Here is a 20523-nt window from a genome sequence, read left to right on the forward strand (position 1 = left end):
TATTTAAAAACTTATTTAGAAAAAAACTATTAAGACTAATCTAATACTATTTTAATAATTAAGGTTAGGAATAATTTATAGTGGTAGTCTAGTCGGAAAATGTTAGGATAAAAATTATTGAATAAAAAACATTAATTAACATGTAGTTCTACCCAAACTAAGTCCTAGTCCAGGGTAGACATAGCAAATTTAATCTTCTAGTTAAATTTGGCTATTTAAAAATACAGAGAAGGGTAACCAGTTTTTTTTTTTTTTTTTTTTTTTTAAAATATAACAGGTTAATATGAAAATTTTCAATATCCTAGTACAGTGATTTTAATGTTCTTTAAATTAAAATTGAAAAATTTTTAATAAAGAAATTAAAATTGAGTGAATAGTATTTAAAAAAAAAAGCATACACACGTGGTGAACAATAACAACATGCACGACAAAGTAATGTTTACCGTGCGTGCCACAAGCTAGCTTTGATTTGTACTCCAAATTAGTATACTTTTATTTGTTGATAAATTTTTACTTAAATCTAGTTTATTATAGATTTAAAATATAATTATATAAAATTTATATATTTAATAGATAAATTTCATCATATATATATCTTATATTTTAAATTTATAATTAATTAGATTTATCTAAGAAAAATAAATATTTATATACTATAAGCAATATGTGTTATGCTTTTATATGTTATTAGACGCGTAAAAAAGTAAGTAGTGTTAAAAAAGAAAATAGAATTCTCTATTTTTTTTAATATTTTCACTACAACAAAAATGTATATGATAACATTAAACAAACCTTATTATAAGTAATGTGTTAAAGTGACATTCCCAATAAACTTGTGTAGATTTTATTTAACAATGATTATAATAAACATTGTTATAATTATACTAAAATAATATATGCAAAAATACATAAAAATTTATTATGAGACAATGAATTCTTTTTATTGAAGAATAAAAAATATATTAAATATTTTTAAAATAAATAAGATATTTATTACTAATAATTATTTTTTGAAGTAAAATATGTATTTCTAATTGTTCATTTTTTGAGACAAAAACTTATTAGTTTCTAAATGTTATCTTATTATTTCTAATAATTAACTTTTTGAAGCAAAAATTTATTAGTCTCTAAATATATAATTATTTATTTATAATAATTATTTTTTAAGGTCAAATTTATTAGTATGTAAATATTATATTATTTATTTTTTAATTCAATAAGGTTAACTTTATTTATATAAAAAGTTTTAAGTTTTTTTTTTTTTTTTTTTTTTTGTCACTAAAAAATTCCGTTATGGTGGGCTTGGTGAGCAACAGCTGGGTTTTGTTTCTACGGTTCCTTGCAGCAATCCGCTACTGGTCTTGTCTTGGAGTGCATGGTTTTGCTTAAATCAGTTGGTGTCATCTTTTGGTGGTCTGCATTTAGAAGGTTGCTGTGGTGTGCTGGTCTATGAATTTTTGGTTTTGCTGGTCCGAGCTGTTTTATTTCCATCTGCTGGCCGCTTGTTTTGCTGGTTTTGCTTCTTGTTGTCTTGGAGTTTTTGTCATGGCTGTTTTGTACCTTGGTTATTTGTATCTCTGTCAGGTTTTGATACTTAACATGCCATATGGGTGTTGTTGGGGAGGTCTATCGACCGGATTTAAATGAATGTGGGCATGTTAAGTTTTTCTCCGACTCTCATTATTAATAAATTTCTCTTACTTATATAAAGGAAAGCATTAATACTATCATACATCCTTTTATTATGTGTTTTGATTTGGCAAATAGATATTATTACATGACTGGCTAACTGAAAATAGCAAGCCCATAATCTACTACTTAACGATAATACACATAATCAACCATATAAAAAACATTTAAATCATCTCCAGAAGTATAAAGTTTTAAGTTTAAACCCAAGTCATCAGATCTGGCAAAGATAAAAATAATTAAGACTTGCTTTGCTTTGGTCGAATTAATGCTCCAGGTTTTCCTCCTGCAACAAGTTGAAAAGTTCGCACTCTGCCGCCGGCTCTTAGCCACTTAGTAGGGATATGATGAGTGTTGAAGAAAGCCGTTGGATAAATAGAATCAGAAGGAAGCTTGTCGAATAGCTCAGAAAAGGATCGAATCCTGTAATCCACATCAGGTTCTTCATCTGAGAGTTTCTCAACTGAAATTCCTTCAAGTAGGATAGAGAGTATTGCTATCTCTTGTTCTTGTTCATCGACAGAAATCTCCTTGAACAAATTCGTAAGACTCTCTTTTGAAGTATAATCACTGGTGTTCGACATCTCTCTCTCCTTGTCTCTCACTTGTTGATCTTCTTTTGTGTTGCAGTGACAGGTTATGTAGATCTACGCTATTTATAAGGATAAATTTCAAAACTTATATGTTACAACACTACAGTCATTCAATTTTAAAATGTAACATAAAACCTCCTAAACTTTCAAAGTTTGCATAGTAAAATCTCTCTAACTTTCAATTATTAATTTTCCAGTTAGAAATTGACGTGAACAGCTCCCACATGGTGCTTAGTCAACGTTTCTCACTTCTCTCTTATACAAAGTATAAAATTATTCTATTTACACGTGAAAAATTATTCTATCTACAGAGAGGAGAAGGATTGAATTTACACATGGCTTGAGAGAGAAAAGAGAAATGCTAACTAAGCTTCATGTTGGAATTGTCCAGGTCAGCGTCTAACTGGAAAACCAGTAATTAGATGTTAGATGGATTTTACTATGCAAAATTTAAAAGTTCATGGGATTTTAATCAATTTACATGTGTCAAAAATATGTATAGCCTTTCTTCATGTGTGAATTGGATTGCGGACGTACCAAGAACGCATATAATTCTAATGTTAAATAAATATGCACCGGTCTTTCTAAAATAGAATGATTGGTGGAAAAGAAATTAGTTAATTTTTCCCTGGGTTCCCTAATTCCACTAAGATGTAGTTCATTAAGATCTCTACTCATTTAGTTTGGTGAAAATAGAAGAGAACTTGATCGCTTGAGAAAACTTGAAAGGAGGCTTATACATTAAAAAGTAAAATTGTGCTTCAAAAGTAAATTGATCATTGTAAAAAATGTAATGATTGCATCGGAAAAGTAAATTGTGCGCTTTGCAAGAAATTAAATCTATACATTGGAAAAGTAAATTGATCACTTAGCAGAAAATTAAATTTGTCACTTGGGAAAAGTAAATTGATCACTTTGAAAAATGTAAATTGGTTGCTTGGGAAATTAAATCTATGCATGAAAAAGTATATGATCACTTTGAGAAAATTAAATCATTGCTTGAAAAATAAACTATGCGTCAAAAATTAAATGGGCTGATTGCTTTAAAAGTAAATATGTGCAAAAATTATGAACTGGCATTGGAAAGCTAAAAGCATATTTGCAGGAATTGAAATATGAACAAGAAAGCTGTAAATTGTATTAAAAATAGAAAAGATTGCTTACAGAAATTGAAATATGTGCAAAGGAAATGTAAATTACTTGCTTGAATTGAAAATAAAAGGCTAGAATTGAAGCTAAATGTTAGACTGAAAAGTAAAAAATTGCTTGAAAATGTAAAAAGATTATTGAATTAGAAAAAATTTGAGCTAAAATATTGTGTCTGTTAGGTGTTGATTGATTAGTTGTTGTTGTTGTTATTCTTCTAAAGCCCAGCACATCAATTTATTAAGAGCTTGCTTGGTGGCCAAGTTTGGTGATTACCACTTCCACCACTTACCACATTTTTTTCTCCACTAGCCCACTTCCTATAACCTCCATAACCATCAACAACCACCCACTAACATCACTTTGCCACTTTTCCACAACTCCACTTCATGCTCATCACCTTTAGTAGATATTTTAGACCTTGAATATTTGTAACTGCCAATAAATAACACACATCTATACGGGTAATTATTTGATTGATCTAGTTGTACATAATTAATACCCACTGACTATTGGTATTCTGCTAGCTTAAGTTATGAGTCATGTCATATTAAATAGGCAATTTATTTTAATATTTCAGACCCATAATTAATTGGGGCTTAAAAATATTAAAATTAAATTATTGTGTAAATAATTTTATTAATTACTAAATGAAATTTTCAATTTTTATTTTTATTTTTATTTTATTGTGGCTTGATATAGTACACACAGGCTATATATATATATATATATATATGGATGAATGTGAATATCACATAAATTAATTGTGCAATAATTTCAAACATAAAAGATAACGCCTTTATAGGAGATTGAAGAGTAAAAATTAGAACTTGACACATGGATAAATTCCAACAACTATTTTTGAACATATATAGTTATAACACTACAGTCTTTTAACTTTAAAATATAACATAAAACCCTCTAAACTTTTAAATTTTGCATAGTAAAATCTCTTCGACTTTCAATTACTGATTTTTCAGTTAGAAATTGATGTGAATAGCTCTCACAAGGCGCTTAGTCAACATTTCTCTCTTCTCTCTTATGCAAAGTGTAAAATTATTCTATTTACGTATGAAAAATTATTCTGTCTATAGAGAGAAGAATGATTCAATTTACACATGACTTGAGAGAGAAAAGAGAAATACTGACTAAATTTCATGTTGGAACTATCCAGGTCAGCGTCTAACTGAAAAATTGATAATTGGAGGTTAGAGGGATTTTATTATGTAAAATTTGAAAGTTGACGGGGTTTTATGTTACACTTTAAAGTTGAGGGACTGTAATATTACAATTAGATAAGTTCAGGGACAATTGTCAAAATTTATCCCTTGACACATACTTGTAGTTAACTACTAAACTAAGTTAGGCTACACAAAAAATGACGCATTTATTAAATAAATAACATTATATAAAAATAACGCATTTGCTTTCATAAATTAATTTGATCATTTTGTCCACACTTTGTGCAGATTATTTACTATTTTATTTTAAATATATAATTTAATATATAATTTACTATATTTTATATTTTCAAAATTATATTATAAAATTTTAATAATAATAAAATTTTAATTATTTATAATTTTATTTCAAATTTAATAACTAAATAAGTTGATTAATAGATATTTTTTTATTATTCTTTAAAGTATTTGACATATACTAATAAAAGAATAAATAAAATAGAAAGAAAAATACAAATGCACTTAGCTATTTTTGAAAAATCATTATTAAAATTCTCATATTTTAAATATAAGAAATGTTTTTAAAAATATATATTTAAATTTTTGAAACAACTTTTTAGTTGAATATATATATATATATTAGCTTATCATATTAAATACTAATTAAATACTTAAATTTAAACTATTAAAATCTAAAATTGTTTTTAGTAAAATTTTTTAATCATCATATTATATATCCCTAAAATCATATAGTTTTTAATTAAATGAATTATATATATATATATATATATATATATATATATATATATATATATATATATATATATATATATATATATATATATATATATATATTTAACATACATCTCGGTGATCGGTTCACGGGAGATATATGTTAAATTTATTTATAGAATTCTGTAAAAATAAGTGTCGGGGTTTTCAAGGAGGGGATTCTCTCCCGATCTCTCCTGTTTTGGAGGCCACGTCTATTTGGAGGCCACATAAAATATGGTGCCACTCACACTTTATTATAAATTACAAATTTTATAAGAGATTGCAATTTAATTTCATACTAAATTTTCATAACTTAGTTTGGTACTAAGTGAAAACAAATTATAATATTTAAATTATATATTGTTATAAATGGTCACACCTAATATTTAATAATTTAATTTCTTTTAATACTTCAATTTGATATTTGCTATCAAGTAAATAAATTATCTATAATTATAATAAAATGCAAATTAATTTAATTGATGGTAATAATATTTTAATAATTTTAAGGAATAAATTTTATTTATTTTTTAGTTTTTATATATTATCTATATAATGTAAAAATTAAAGTAACAGATTTTATTTAATTTCTTAATTTTTTATATTATCTATATTTTCTGAAAATATTATTTCACAATTATATTTTTCATTTTTTTTTACGTATACAAAATGTTGAACTAGTTTTAGTGGGACGCGCGTCTGGCATGGGACACAAGTTGGCATCCTGACTTGCGAGACGCCAGTATGATTAGCGTCCCACTTGGGACACCACTCATGCTGAAGTCTTGCACAGCAAAACGCTAGTTTAGCTAGCGTGTTGCTGCTGGCACTATTCAGCTCACCCCACTTTCGTAATTTTCATTCAACACACCCTATTTTGGTATTTTTTTCTCCACAAATGCCCTTGTACTATAAAAAGCCCTGTTTTCTTACCCTACGTGACACATTCAAGATGAATGGTATTTCTGAGGATGCTATTAGACTCAGAGCATTAAAGATTAAAGCAATGAGTGAACCAGCATACTGCTTCATGATCGAGGAAGAACCTGATGGTAAACCTTGGTATCATGACATCCTGGTCTACATTAGAACCAGAGAATTCCCTCCAGGGGCAAGCAGAAACGAAAGGAGAATGATTCAGAGATTAGCTTTGGGATATTTCCCCAGTGGAGAAATCTTATACAAAAGGAGCTCAAACGGTGAATTGTTGAGATGCGTGGATGCAAAAGAAGCAAAGAGAATCCTTTTCGAAACTCATGAGGGGAATTGTGCAACCCATGCCAATGGGCATATGATGGCTAAGCAAATCATGCGACGAGGATACTTCTGGATTACTATGGAGAAGGATTGTATTGAGTACTTTCGGAAGTGCCATAAATGTCAGATTTACGCAGATCCAATAAATGTCCCGCCTCACCGATTATTCAACCTCGTCTCACCATGGCCTTTCACAATGTGGGGCATCGATGTGATTGGTCCCATCAACCCTACGGCATCCAATGGGCATAGATTTATCCTGGTGGCTATCGATTATTTTTCTAAATGGGTCGAAGCGACATCATATGCTCACATTACACAGACCACATTTCTCAAGTTCCTCCGAAATAATATTATCTGCCGACACGGCCTCCCCAGTGAGATCGTCACTGACAACGCCAAGAATTTGAATGGTCCAAAGATCCAAAGATTATGTGATCAATACAAGATCCGACATCTCAATTCCTCACCGTACCGTCCCCAGATGAATGGAGCAGTGGAAGCTGCAAATAAAAATCTCAAGAGAATAATCCAGAAAATGACAATCACTTATTAGGATTGGCGTGATATGCTTCCCTATGCCCTTCACGCATACCGGACTTCTGTAAGGACATCAACTGGGGCAGCCCCATACTCACAGGTTTACGGGATGGAGGCTGTGCTACCTATTGAAGTAGAAATTCCTTCCCTAAGAATTCTAAAAGAATCAAAGATTGATAAGTCGGAATGGATCCAGTCAAGGTTGGACCAATTAAATTTGCTAGATGAGAAAAGGCTAGCGGCGGCATGCCATGGGCAGTTATACCAAAGAAGAATGGCCAGGGCATTTAACAAAGGTGTTCGCCCACGTGAATTTCAACCAGCGGACCTAGTCCTTAAGAAGGTGCTTCCGAATCAAAATGATCCCCGGGGTAAATGGTCACCAACTTATGAGGGACCCTACGTGGTCCAAAGGGCATTTTCTGGTAGGGCCTTGATCTTGACCCACATGGACGGTGAAGAATTCCAAGACCTGTGAATGCCGACACTGTCAAAAGATACTATGCCTAAAAAAGGAGGGAGAGTAGGGGGTGAAAACCCGAAAGGGCGCTCCTAGCAAAATGTACGAAAGAAGGTGAAAACCCGGAAGGGCGCTTTCTGTAAAATGAGTGAGGGATGAAAACCCGAAAGGGCGTCCTGAAAAAAAAAAAAAAATCTAAGGGTGAAAACCCGAAAGGGCGCCTTTAGAACCAGAAAATGGAGAAATAAGGGAGGAGATATGGGACCAGGAAAGGAAAAATAACCGTCACGGCATGAATCTCCGTTAACAGAGTACTTAAAGTAATGGCAGTTAAGAGATTTCAAAGTCAACTACAAGGAATCTGTGAGATCCATCCCTGTACCCCTTTTCTTTGAAACTGTACCTTTATTTTCCAAACCATAATAAACTCATATTTTCTCTGCATATGCCTTTTTGCTTTTATATTATCCTTTTTCAACCTCTTTCTCTAATGCGCTATTAATCTGTTAAAATTTTGTCATAAGATTAGGATTTGAATATTGATAACCTCATGTACTTTGCTATGAAATTTGCAGGGAATGGCCAAAAAAAAAAAAAAACTAGAAGTGAAAACCTGGAAGGGCGCTTCTAGTCAGAGGGTCAAAAGGGAAAGTGAAAACCCGCAAGGGCACTTTTCGCAAAATAAGGAAGTCAAGGGCAAAAAGGGGAAACTGTGGGAAGTAAGTAAGTAACCAAGGACGATGGGTTAAGTCTTGCAACTCGTCCTCCATTAATCGTCTATCTTCGCAATCCTGTTAAGTACACTTCGTCGCGGAGGAACTTCTCGTGTCGAGTTAGACTTGCTTTGTAAGTTGATTTTGATTTTCTTGCATTTTAAATTTCCTGTTAATCAACCTCTGGCTCCTTGATCTAAGTTGATCTTGATTTTCCTGCATTTTAAATTTCCTGTTAATCAACCTCTGGTTCCTTGATCTAAATTAATTTTAATTTTCCTGCATTTTAAATTTCCTGTTAATCAACCTCTGGTTCCTTGATCTAAGTTGATTTTAATTTTCCTGATCAACCTCTGGTTCCTTGATCTAAGTTGATTTTAATTTTTCTGCATTTTAAATTTCTTGTTAATCAACCTCTGGTTCCTTGATCTAAGTTGATTTTAATTTTCCTGCATTTTAAAATTTCCTGTTAATCAACCTCTGGTTCCTTGATCTAAGTTGATTTTAATTTTCAGCATTTAAATTCCTTATTAATCAACCTCAGGTTCCTTGATCTAAGTTGATTTTAATTTTCAGCATTTAAATTCCTTGTTAATCAACCTCTGGTTCCTTGATCTAAGTTGATTTTAATTTTCAGCATTTAAATTCCTTGTTAATCAACCTCTGGTTCCTTGATCTAAGTTGATTTTAATTTTCAGCATTTAAATTTCCTGTTAATCAACCTCTAGTTCCTTGATCTAAGTTGATTTTAATTTTCAGCATTTAAATTCCTTGTTAATCAACCTCTGGTTCCTTGATCTAAGTTGATTTTATTTTTCAGCATTTAAATTCATTGTCAATCAACCTCTGGTTCCTAGATCTAAGTTGACTTTAATTTTTCAGCATTTAAATTTCCTGTTAATCAACCTCTGGTTCCTTGATCTAAGTTGATTTTGATTTTCCTGCGTTTTAAATTCCTTGTTAATCAACCTCTGGTTCCTTGATCTAAGTTGATTTTAATTTTCCTGCATTTTAAATTTCCTGTTAATCAACCTCTGGTTCCTTGATCTAAGTTGATCTTAATTTTCCTGCATTTTAAATTCCTTGTTAATCAACCTCTTTGATTTTCTTGCGTTTTAAATTTCCTGTTAATCAACCTCTGAATCAACCTCTGGTTCCTTGATCTAAGTTGATTTTAATTTTCCTGCATTTTAAATTTCCTGTTAATCAACCTCTGGTTCCTTGATCTAAGTTGATTTTAATTTTTTTGCATTTTAAATTTCCTATTAATCAACCTCTGGTTCCTTGATCTAAGTTGATTTTGATTTTCCTGCATTTTAAATTTCCTGTTAATCAACCTCTGGTTCCTTGATCTAAGTTGATTTTAATTTTCCTGCATTTAAATTTCCTGTTAATTAACCTCTGGTTCCTTGATCCAAGTTGATTTTAATTTTCTAGCATTTTAAATTCCTGTTACCAACCTCAGGGTTGCCGACCCAAGTAGGGTTTAGTTTCCTGACTTTAATTTCGAATTTCAAATTTTAATCATCCAAAATATGGGTCTGAATCTTTACATAATCCCTACTCGGAAATTTTTTTTTCCAGTAGGAATTATGTAAAGAGGGGCAGCTGTCAACACCATATTTTGGCCGATCCTCGAAATCAATAAACTTTGGAATCGATCCCCAGCACTGAGTCTCCCTTCGCCAGCAAATCACATTTCCGATCTCTCCTCAAAAGGAATCGAATCAATACTAAGTCCCCATATCATTTAAAGCCTCACCGATCTCTCAAACCAATTGTCAATTCCCCTGACCAGTCAATTACATTTCCGATCTCTCTTGTCAAACGAAATTGAACCAACATTAGGCCTTCATGCCACCAGTCTTATTGCCGATCTCCCTTTTAAAAGTTTGGGGATAATCGTCTGATAAAGTTAAGGTTCCAATCCGGTTTAATGATGATTCTGATCTTAAGTGTTCAAATCAAGTTCCCAATTTTAATCAAGTCCTGTTTGGCGTTTGTTCTCAGCCGATCTCATGCTTACAAGGTTTTCCGACCTCTTACACTTAGATTAATAATCACTTTTAGTTGTTGTTCTAATATGTTCAGACAATCAAGTGCTTATGCAACTTAGATACTTTCCGATCTCATCCAATCATTGAATAAAAAAAAGGGGAATTTCATTTCATTTCCAATTAAAATATATACAAGTCATTCGGCTGGAGGTCCTCTAGCCTGTTCTACATTTTGTTCACCCCCTCTATCTCCCTCGGCCTCCTCCTCGCTATCCTCTTCATCTTGGGGAGCCAGGTCCACCATCCAGGAGAAGTCCTCCTCGGGATAACGCTTCCTGAGCTCGGCCAAGAGATCCCCATGAGCGTTCACATAAGCACCGGCCTCCCTTGTCACTGCCTCTTCTTCTTTTGCTTTAAGCTCCTTAGTGAGGCGAGCGACTTTAGCAGCTCGGAGCGCCCGAACCTCTTTAAGAACATGAGCCTGCTCGGCCAGCTTATCCTCGTAGAATTTCATCCGCCCCTCAATTTCAGATATGTAGTTTTGAGCGGACGAAAGTTGAGATCGGAGGGAAGCAGCTTCCTGACCCACCTTCTCAACCTCCTGCCTCAAGCGGTGAGCCTTCTCCTGGATAATGTGTTGGTTCACCAAACTCTCTACGCTCAGGCTCATAGTTTGGGTCTGGATATCATCGAGGCTGTTGAGGGTTAGCCTATCCCGATCCTCCCGAAGGTAGATGGAGGACCCCAAGACCTTAGCAAAGCCCGGATTCTCGCGAACCGTGCGATTCTTCTCTAGTGAGTGGATTAGGACTTGGGCGCCTTGGGAAAGGGTCCTCACAGGAGGTTGTGAAGGACCCCCTTCCGCACTCGAAGTAATGGGTGGAGGTGGCGGCGGCTCTTCTTGACGAGGAGGAGACCGGACCACTTCTATATCAGGGATCGGCTGTCCCGAGGGTTGGGACGAGCCTCCCTGTGCCTCCCCGGGATCATGCCTGGGCGTCTGAAGTAGCTCGAAACGCTTCATCTCCCGCACTTTCCGGGAGACCTCTCTCTTCCGCTTCCAGCTCTCCTTGGAAGCTTCGCCGCTTGCCATACCTGCACAAAGAAAAGGTCAGTGAGATCGCTAAGGCCCAAAGATCAGAGATATAGAAAGTACCGAGGCCGAGGTCAGAGAGCCGAAGCCCGCGTTCTTCGCCAGTAATCAACTCCATTGTCCAATGATACAGTTCGGCCGTCACTGCATCTAGACAAGAGAACTTCTATCTGGCCGCCTGATCTTTCAGTTCCATCACCATTAGGCCCTCTTCCCTATTTAGGGTGATGCGCTTCGGAAGCAAGGGGCCCTGATGCAGCCAGCTATGCGGGAAGCCCTCAAAGTCGTTCGGAATTTTACTCCTCAGAATAAAGAAGCAATTCTTCCAATTCTTCAGGGAGGAGGGCAGATCGGTAAAGAGCCCGCAATGTGGCTTCGCCTGAAAGAACCAGTACTCGTCGTCCTTTTGGCGAGTTAACCTATGTAGCTCGGCGAATACCTTCGCTGTTGGACTGAGTCCTTTGGCTTGGCAAAGGCCTCTGAAGGCTACTAGGATCCGCCATGAGTTCGGGTGAACTTGGGCTATGCACACTTGGTGAAATTTTAGAACTTCCTTGAAGAAGCCGTCAAGAGGGAACTGCAGCCCGGCTTTTAATTGCTCTTCGTATAGCATGATCATATCATTCTCTTCGAAGAAGTGATTGGCTAGAAGATCGCCATGACACTTAATGAGTTCGTATGAATCGGGCTGAATGTTATACTCTTGGCTAAACGACTGCAGGTCGGTTTCTTGAAGGATTGATGGCAGCTCATCCATGGGAAGGTTTTCTCTCCCTGAAGAATGTGTTTGCCTCGAGGATGCTGCTTGACTGCGGGCTGGAATGGAGGTCCTAGGGGATTCAGATCGCCCGCTTGTTCTGACTACCTCTACCTCATCTGACGACCACGAGACCTGAACGGAAGGGGGGCTTGCCGCTCTCTGATCCTCGGCGCCGCTCATTTTCAAAGAAAAGAGGAAATTTAAACTAAAAGAAAGATCAAAACCCTTACAGGAGTGTGATCGGTGTCGGAAGAACTTGAAAAAATGAGAGGATTTTGGAATCACTCGCGAGAGGCTGAAAATGACATAAGGAAGTAACTGGCTGACCCATCCCTTATTTATACCCGTCTGAGCATTTAATGCTCACGGTGTCCCAAGCGACGCATCGGTTTGCGGGATTTGCCAGCCTTTTCTGACATGTCTCACGAATATTCCGGAGATTCCATAAGGAGATCGGCAAGTTAGAGATCGGCAGATTGAGATAGATATTTTGAATCACAGATCGGTTAAGGGTCATTCAAATTAAGAGTCAGATCGGGTAAATACTTCAGAGATCGAAAAATAACCAATACAATAATAATAAAATGATAATTGACAAAATAAAAATTTTATTTCCAAAAGGTTGGATTACATCATTTGGGCAATCTCTAGAGATCAGATTATATTAAAAGTCGGATTACATCATTTGGGCGATCTCTAGAGATCGGATTACATTGAAAGTCAGATTACATCATTTGGGGGATCTCTAGAGATCGGCAGTACACCCTATCTAGTGAAGGCCTATCTCAAAGCCTAGTCTCGTAGCTGAATCAAAAGATGTGTCTGATCAGGAGACCGGCCATCGACATCGGATAGATGTACAGCTCAGTTGGGGTGACTATGACTCTCATGAGGATGAGAGAGATCATCATCAATGTTATCACTCGAAACCGAGCCGCTGTCAGAACACCCAGTGTGATGAGAAGCCAAAAGAGCTTCGAGGGGTGGTCACCAATGATAGGAGGGAAATTAGCAGTCTTCTCGCCCGAAATCGGTTCGCCGATTACATCGGTCAACCAATTCAAGGTCAACACGATCGACATTCTCGATCTGGGTCGGTAAATTAGTCCAGTTCTCTCACTGTCATCAGAGGTAGCCATAGTGATCTTCCGATCACCGGGATCGAAAATTTTCAGTCGGTGAACAAGGCGAATAGCCGGAAAAAGATCAAAAGCCGCCACATGGCTGGAATTGTTGCCGGAGTGGCTAGAATAGGAAAAGTGAGAGAGAAAGAAGAAAAATGAAATGCGGGAGGATTTCCTGTCGGGGGTATATATGGAGAAGGTCTGAGCATTTATTGCTAGCAGAAAACGAAGCGAACGCCTCGGAAATCGAAAGAATAAATGCTTTGACTGAGCCGGACCAGATAAAGGAAAAAAACTGAAGTGGGAGAGATCAGAAGAGGGGGGTCCGGCATGAGAGATCGGAAAAGGATCGTGTTAGAAAGATCGGAAGGAAGGGGAGATCGGAAAGCAAGGAGAATAAGACAACTTCCAATAACTATCGTCATAATCAGAGCCGAGGTAGTTAAAGCATTGCAGACGAGATCTCCAACGCACGCCTCATTTGCAGAATCACCCACATTACTGACAGGTGCCAGAGTATGTCATGACAGTCCTGTACATCCCAATCTCCACCATTGATCTTACTTGTAAGGACGAGCCCGGAGCCCTTGGATCAAAGAAGAAAACGACAAGACCGGCGCCTTTTATTCCCAGCCCTCGGATCGCCCTGGATAAGAAAATTTGGAACCGTCAGATTAGAAGAGAAAAAGGACAAATATTCTGAAAGGGATCTCAGCCGTTCATTCTGATTCTCTTTAATTCCCAAGCATCAGATCATGTCCTTTAAAATCCAAACCTTCCATCTCCCTCAAAGAAAATCCTGACCCTTCATGGGGAGCACCCGGTTCCTATAAATACCTGCATGAAAACTGTTCAGGGGGACGAAAAAAAAAAAGGTGGTGATTATAGTGGAGAGGCTCTGAAAATTGATTCAGTTTTGCTACTCTGCTATTTTTAAGCTAGAAAGACTTTAGAAACCAGTTTTCTAAAGTATTTTCTTTGAATAAGTGTTGGACACTAGAACTCTTGATTTTCAGCTTGTTCATTGCTCTGTGTTTCTTAAGTTTCAGTTCTATTTTCATCACCTTTATATCCACTTTTATTTTCTGAGCTCAATCTCATTCATTATCATTCCGGGCTCGACTACATGCTAACTAGGCATTCGTCATTTCAAGGCAAGCATTAGTCCCCAGACTATTAGCCCGCAACTCTGCAACATTCGCGACTCCATAGTTAGTTCAATAGGTTTAACTTCCTGCAGGTGAGTGTCTGAACCTTTGCCTTATCCAGTGTTCGTCTTTATTTTCTTTTTACGCTCATAATTTTCGTTAAAGTTTGTCTTATGTTAGAAGGTCCCACGTGGGTGGTTATTCTCGAGTTTATCTTTGATATATTAGTTCATGTTATTTATTTGTTCTTGGTCTTTTATTATTTCCTAATGTAGGTGTTCTGGTTACGGGCAACGTATAGGTAGTTTGATAAATGATGGGTAGCAGTATCTTAACATAAGAGTTTTTTAATAAACGTTCGGATAATAAATCAGAGAGTTATGAAGTCGAACCACTAGACTAGCTCCAGAAGATGACTGGGTAAAGGTGGAGAGTCAGAGAAAAATTAAATTTCAGAATTGCAAATGAAATAGAGCAAATGTTGCCTGCCAAAAGGTATTGGTAAGGCGATCACATAGGAGGTCGGTAAAATTCAGTCTGGTATCCCCTATCTAGTCACGAGGTACCAATGAGTTAAAAGAAGCCTTATTCGGGTCCCCGGCATCTTCGAATGCCAGAATCCTTAGTCTTAGGCTCTTATGATGTGTAGCTGTGATCAAATTTTAAGAGGTCGGAAAAGTCCTTATCCGACTCTCATTCAAGTAAAAGAGATCGGAGGAGAGTTCTTATCCGATTCTCAACCAAAACTTTAATAAATATTTAAAAGAGATCGGAGGAGAGTTCTTATCCGATTCTCAATCAAAAATTCTAATAAATATTTAAAAGAGATCGGAGGAGAGTTCTTATCCGATTCTCAATCAAAATTTTAATAAATATCTAAAAGAGATCGAAGGAGAGTTCTTATCCGATTCTCAACCAAAATTTTAATAAATATCTAAAAGAGATCGGAGGAGAGTTCTTATCCGATTCTCAATCAAAATTTTAATAAATATCTAAAAGAGATCGGAGGAGAGTTCTTATCCGATTCTCAATCAAAATTTTAACAAGTATCTAAAAGAGATCGGAGGAGAGTTCTTATCCGATTCTCAATCAGAATCTTTAACAAATATCTACAAGAGATCGGAGGAGAGTTCTTATCCAATCTCCGATCGAAATTTTGATGAACATCTAAAAGAGATCGGAGGAGAGTTCTTATCCGATTCTCAAATCAAAATTTTAACAAATACACAAAATAATCCCATAAATGAAAAACCGTTACACGACATAAATTCACTAAGGTTGTCTCATTTACTTGTGTATCTGGGTAATCCGAATTAGTGAAAAATCAAATATTCCCTTTTATCAAAAGGATTGACATGTCCATTCAAACCCCCCTAACTATCGATTTTAAGTCATAAAGAACGTAAGGTTAAATCTGCTCACCCTCATTAAGAGACGAGGTGGGGTGCCTAACACTTTCCCCACCCGTTTACGGACCCCGAACCTAGAATCTCTGTCTTTGAAGTGGTTTCTTTTAATTTATTTTCTCAAATGGTTTCCTTTAATTTCCCTCAAAATTAAAATGGCGACTCCTCACTCTTTCTCACTTCGGTGAGTGTTCGTCCAGGCGACCACAAAATACCTTGCGACAGTATATATTATTGTCTTGTTGTATTATTGCACCATTAAGCAGAAATACTTAGCGCGATGGATTGTTTCCTCGTGTAAGTACTGAAGATAAAGTTCAGTGGACATTAGACTGCGATTTTAGAGTCTGGATCTGCAGAAGTGTTCAGGTTGTCACCCCTTCAACAATGTATATAAATAGGGCCCATATAAGTCATATTAATGTATTTTATACATTATAAATATTTATTATGTTGTAATGTAAATTATGAAAATGTATTTAATATGTATGTGATGTAAATTAATAAATTGGATTTTTCATAAGTAATTAATTTGTATATCATGTAAATTATGAATTTATGTAATTAGTTTGTAAATTATATGAATTAATAAAATTATTGAGAATTTTTATATATGAATTGAGCGTGAATAGATATGTATGGAAATGAATGTGGAATTGAAATGATGAGATGGTTATAATGGATATGAATGAGAATATTATTGAAAATGTTGTTTGAAATTTTTTGTTTAACAGGTGAATAGTGAAACACGTCAAACAGTAATAGAATAGGGGAAACTCTATTAGTTTCTCCTAAGAAATATAATTTATTTTTAAAATATAATGAGAATAAAATTATTGAAGGAATAAAGTAAGGTAAGATAGGGTGCTCCGGCACTGAATGTAGCATGCCTTGCTCGGTTACACTGTAGACCGGGTTAGGGGTGTTACAATCCTACCATAAAGAAAATACTCTGCGAGTTTCACCTTTGAAGACAACATAATATTTTCCTTTTTTCTTCCCTCTAATCAAAATCGAATCACCTCCCATTGTGGTAAAACTTGAAGGGTGTATTAGATGAAAAATGTAAATTTGATTTAAAAATAACAAAAAAAAAAAAAAAACCAAAAATGGTAACATGAAGAAAATGCTTGAGATGGATTGTGAAGTCTCCTACTTGGGAAGGATTATGAAGTTAGAAGTTGAGATAGGTGATTATTGGTAAGAATAATGATGGGTTCTGATAGGTTTAAGGGATAGCGGCCTCTTATAGGTTAAAGGGATAGTAGGATGACATTTGATTGGTTGAATAATTAGTGGGAGATGATAGATTAAAGAGTTAGTGGTATTTAATTGGATAACCAATAATAGAAGAGAGAAATTGCAAAATTTGAGATTCAAATATGAAAATTTTATCAAGAACTAAATAGACATTGCACATCCAAAAAATGCTTGAAATTTACCGAATCATCCCATTTGTACATTTTTATACATAGATTTTTGTACACCTAGTCAAGTCCAAAAAATTGACACACTTGTCCCATATCATAATCACATATTTGGAATTCATTCCTCATCATCTTTTATATAAGAAGAGCAACTTGCCCTCATAAAGCGTGGAAATTAAACAGGTTTTTTGTAATGGCCCAGCCCACTAGTGATATTATCCGCTCTGGGCCAAAGCCCTCACGGTTTTAAAACACGTCAATAGGGGTTACGAACCACCAACTTATAAACCCAGCATCTCTCCTGTGTTTTGCCGATGTGGGATTTGCCTAGGGTGTTACAATCCACCCCCCTTATGGGACTCAGCGTCCTCTCTGAGGTTTGCCCCACCATCGCTCAAGGTTGCACGCGGGCGCTCGATACCACAAATGTAACGGCCCAGCCCACTAGTGATATTATCCGATCTGGGCCGTTACATTTGTGGTATCAGAGCCGCTCCGCGTGCAACCTTGAACGATGGTGGGGCAAACCTCAGTGAGGACACTGAGTCCCATAAGGGGGGTGGATTGTAACACCCTAGGCAAATCCCACATCGATAAAACAAGGGAGAGATGCTGGGTTTATAAGATGGTGGTTCGTAACCTCTAGTGATGCGTTTTAAAACCGTGAGGGCTTCGACCCACAACTGTAATAGCCCGGCCCACTAGTGATATTGTCCGCTCTGGGCCAAAGCCCTCACGGTTTTAAAACACGTTATTAGGGGTTACGAACCACCATCTTATTGTTTACGTTCCAAATTATTTATTGCATGTCCTCAACACAGATATTCACGTTTGTTCTTGCTTTTTGTGCAAATCTTAATTTCTTGATTTTGTTCCTTTCTTTTGGGCTTATCTTGTTTTTCTTGTTTAAATGGTTTGTTCAATGTTTTTAAAGGAAAATGTCGTTGTCTAATAATAGAAAAAGAATGAATAACTATATAAAAAATAATAAAATAATTTATAAAATATTAATTAGATAAAAAAATAGTTATTAATTTTTTTTGGCATATTTAATCAATTTAATGAAATTTTGACAGAAATTATTCCTCTAATTGTAATGTCTAAAAAATTTTAATTTTTCGTACATTTTGTTTGAGGAATTTAAATTAAATTTTTGAGATTTTATTATTTATTTTTAATGTTTAATGATTGATGATTTTAATTTTTATTTTAAAGCCTGATGACACCATTTTGATTATCTTAATATTTTAAATATTTATCGTGTTATAAAAAAAAAAAAAAATTGTTTTAAGTGTGTTTAAACCCTTCCAAGGGAGAGAGGAAAAAGATATTTGGTCAATAGTGATGAAAAAGTTGGGATCAAAAATTTAAATTACAAGTGTCTTACGTATAGTAAATGTTAAAACTGGCAGAATATAAGATATTTTTATCCTTGTTCTGCCTTTTTTATACACTCTGCAAGTAATTTGTGTTTTTATATGTAATGTGCAGTCCGAGTGATGAACAGTGGCAGATTTAGAAAAGAATTTTTTCGGGGTTAACATATAAATAAATTATATAATATATTTATTATATTAAAAATTAATATATTTAATACTCATATAAAAATAATTGAAATTTAAATTTGGGAAGACAAGATTCATATTTTTTATGGGTAATAATAAACTTACACTATAAATACACAATAATTTACTTAATATATAGGAGTTAATTGATTTTCTATTAATTAAAATATATTCTCTATTTAAAAAAAAGTTCAATACTTAAATTAATAAGGGATCAATTTAGACAAATATATAAATGCATAAGAGTATTTTATGAAAAAGAAAGGTAAGTTGACCCTCTTTTCTTGCAGTGGATCTGCCACTGGTCATGATACCACTAATTTTCTTTCGTGTGGATTTTTTTTTTTATTTAGATTTAATTTATTATGAACTTAGAATATAAAAAATATAATAAAATTCATTTATTAAATATATAAGTGTCATATATTTATGTTTTGAATTTATAGTAACTGAGTTTAGGCAAAAATTTTCATTTTTGTTTCGTTGATTATCTCTCTAGGCTTGTGGGAAATGGTTTTTTAAGTTTGTGTGTACTCCTTTATTTTAGATGAATGAATTATTGTATGTTAAAAAAAAGGCAGTAGAAAAGTATTTAAAAACTTATTTAGAAAAAAACTATTAAGACTAATCTAATACTATTTTAATAATTAAGGTTAGGAATAATTTATAGTGGTAGTCTAGTCGGAAAATGTTAGGATAAAAATTATTGAATAAAAAACATTAATTAACATGTAGTTCTACCCAAACTAAGTCCTAGTCCAGGGTAGACATAGCAAATTTAATCTTCTAGTTAAATTTGGCTATTTAAAAATACAGAGAAGGGTAACCAGTTTTTTTTTTTTTTTTTTTTTAAAAAAAATATAACAGGTTAATATGAAAATTTTCAATATCCTAGTACAGTGATTTTAATGTTCTTTAAATTAAAATTGAAAAATTTTTAATAAAGAAATTAAAATGGAGTGAATAGTATTTAAAAAAAAAAACCAAAAATTGAAGGACTATTGATAAAAATTAGGCTAAATTCATAGCAAACCTAAGCCGTCGAAAGTAGAAGTTAAGAAGCATACACACGTGGTGAACAATAACAACATGCACGACAAAGTAATGTTTACCGTGCGTGCCACAAGCTAGCTTTGATTTGTACTCCAAATTAGTATACTTTTATTTGTTGATAAATTTTTACTTAAATCTAGTTTATTATAGATTTAAAATATAATTATATAAAATTTATATATTTAATAGATAAATTTCATCATATATATATCTTATATTTTAAATTTATAATTAATTAGATTTATCTAAGAAAAATAAATATTTATATACTATAAGCAATATGTGTTATGCTTTTATATGTTATTAGACGCGTAAAAAAGTAAGTAGTGTTAAAAAAGAAAATAGAATTCTCTATTTTTTTTAATATTTTCACTACAACAAAAATGTATATGATAACATTAAACAAACCTTATTATAAGTAATGTGTTAAAGTGACATTCCCAATAAACTTGTGTAGATTTTATTTAACAATGATTATAATAAACATTGTTATAATTATACTAAAATAATATATGCAAAAATACATAAAAATTTATTATGAGACAATGAATTCTTTTTATTGAAGAATAAAAAATATATTAAATATTTTTGAAATAA

General features: G+C 34.0%; 1 protein-coding gene across 1 annotated transcript; it reads right to left on the reverse strand.

Moving 5' to 3' along the window:
• Nucleotides 1-1718: 1718 nt before the first annotated feature.
• On the reverse strand, nt 1719-2346 carry LOC131183763 (uncharacterized). The gene has a single exon (XM_058154281.1). The coding sequence runs from the start codon at nt 2271-2273 to the stop codon at nt 1929-1931; it is 345 nt and encodes a 114-aa protein (XP_058010264.1). The 5' UTR covers nt 2274-2346; the 3' UTR covers nt 1719-1928.
• Nucleotides 2347-20523: the final 18177 nt, after the last annotated feature.

The sequence above is a fragment of the Hevea brasiliensis genome, chromosome 10 (assembly GCF_030052815.1).
Source record: "Hevea brasiliensis isolate MT/VB/25A 57/8 chromosome 10, ASM3005281v1, whole genome shotgun sequence".
NCBI classification, from domain to species: Eukaryota; Viridiplantae; Streptophyta; class Magnoliopsida; order Malpighiales; family Euphorbiaceae; genus Hevea; species Hevea brasiliensis.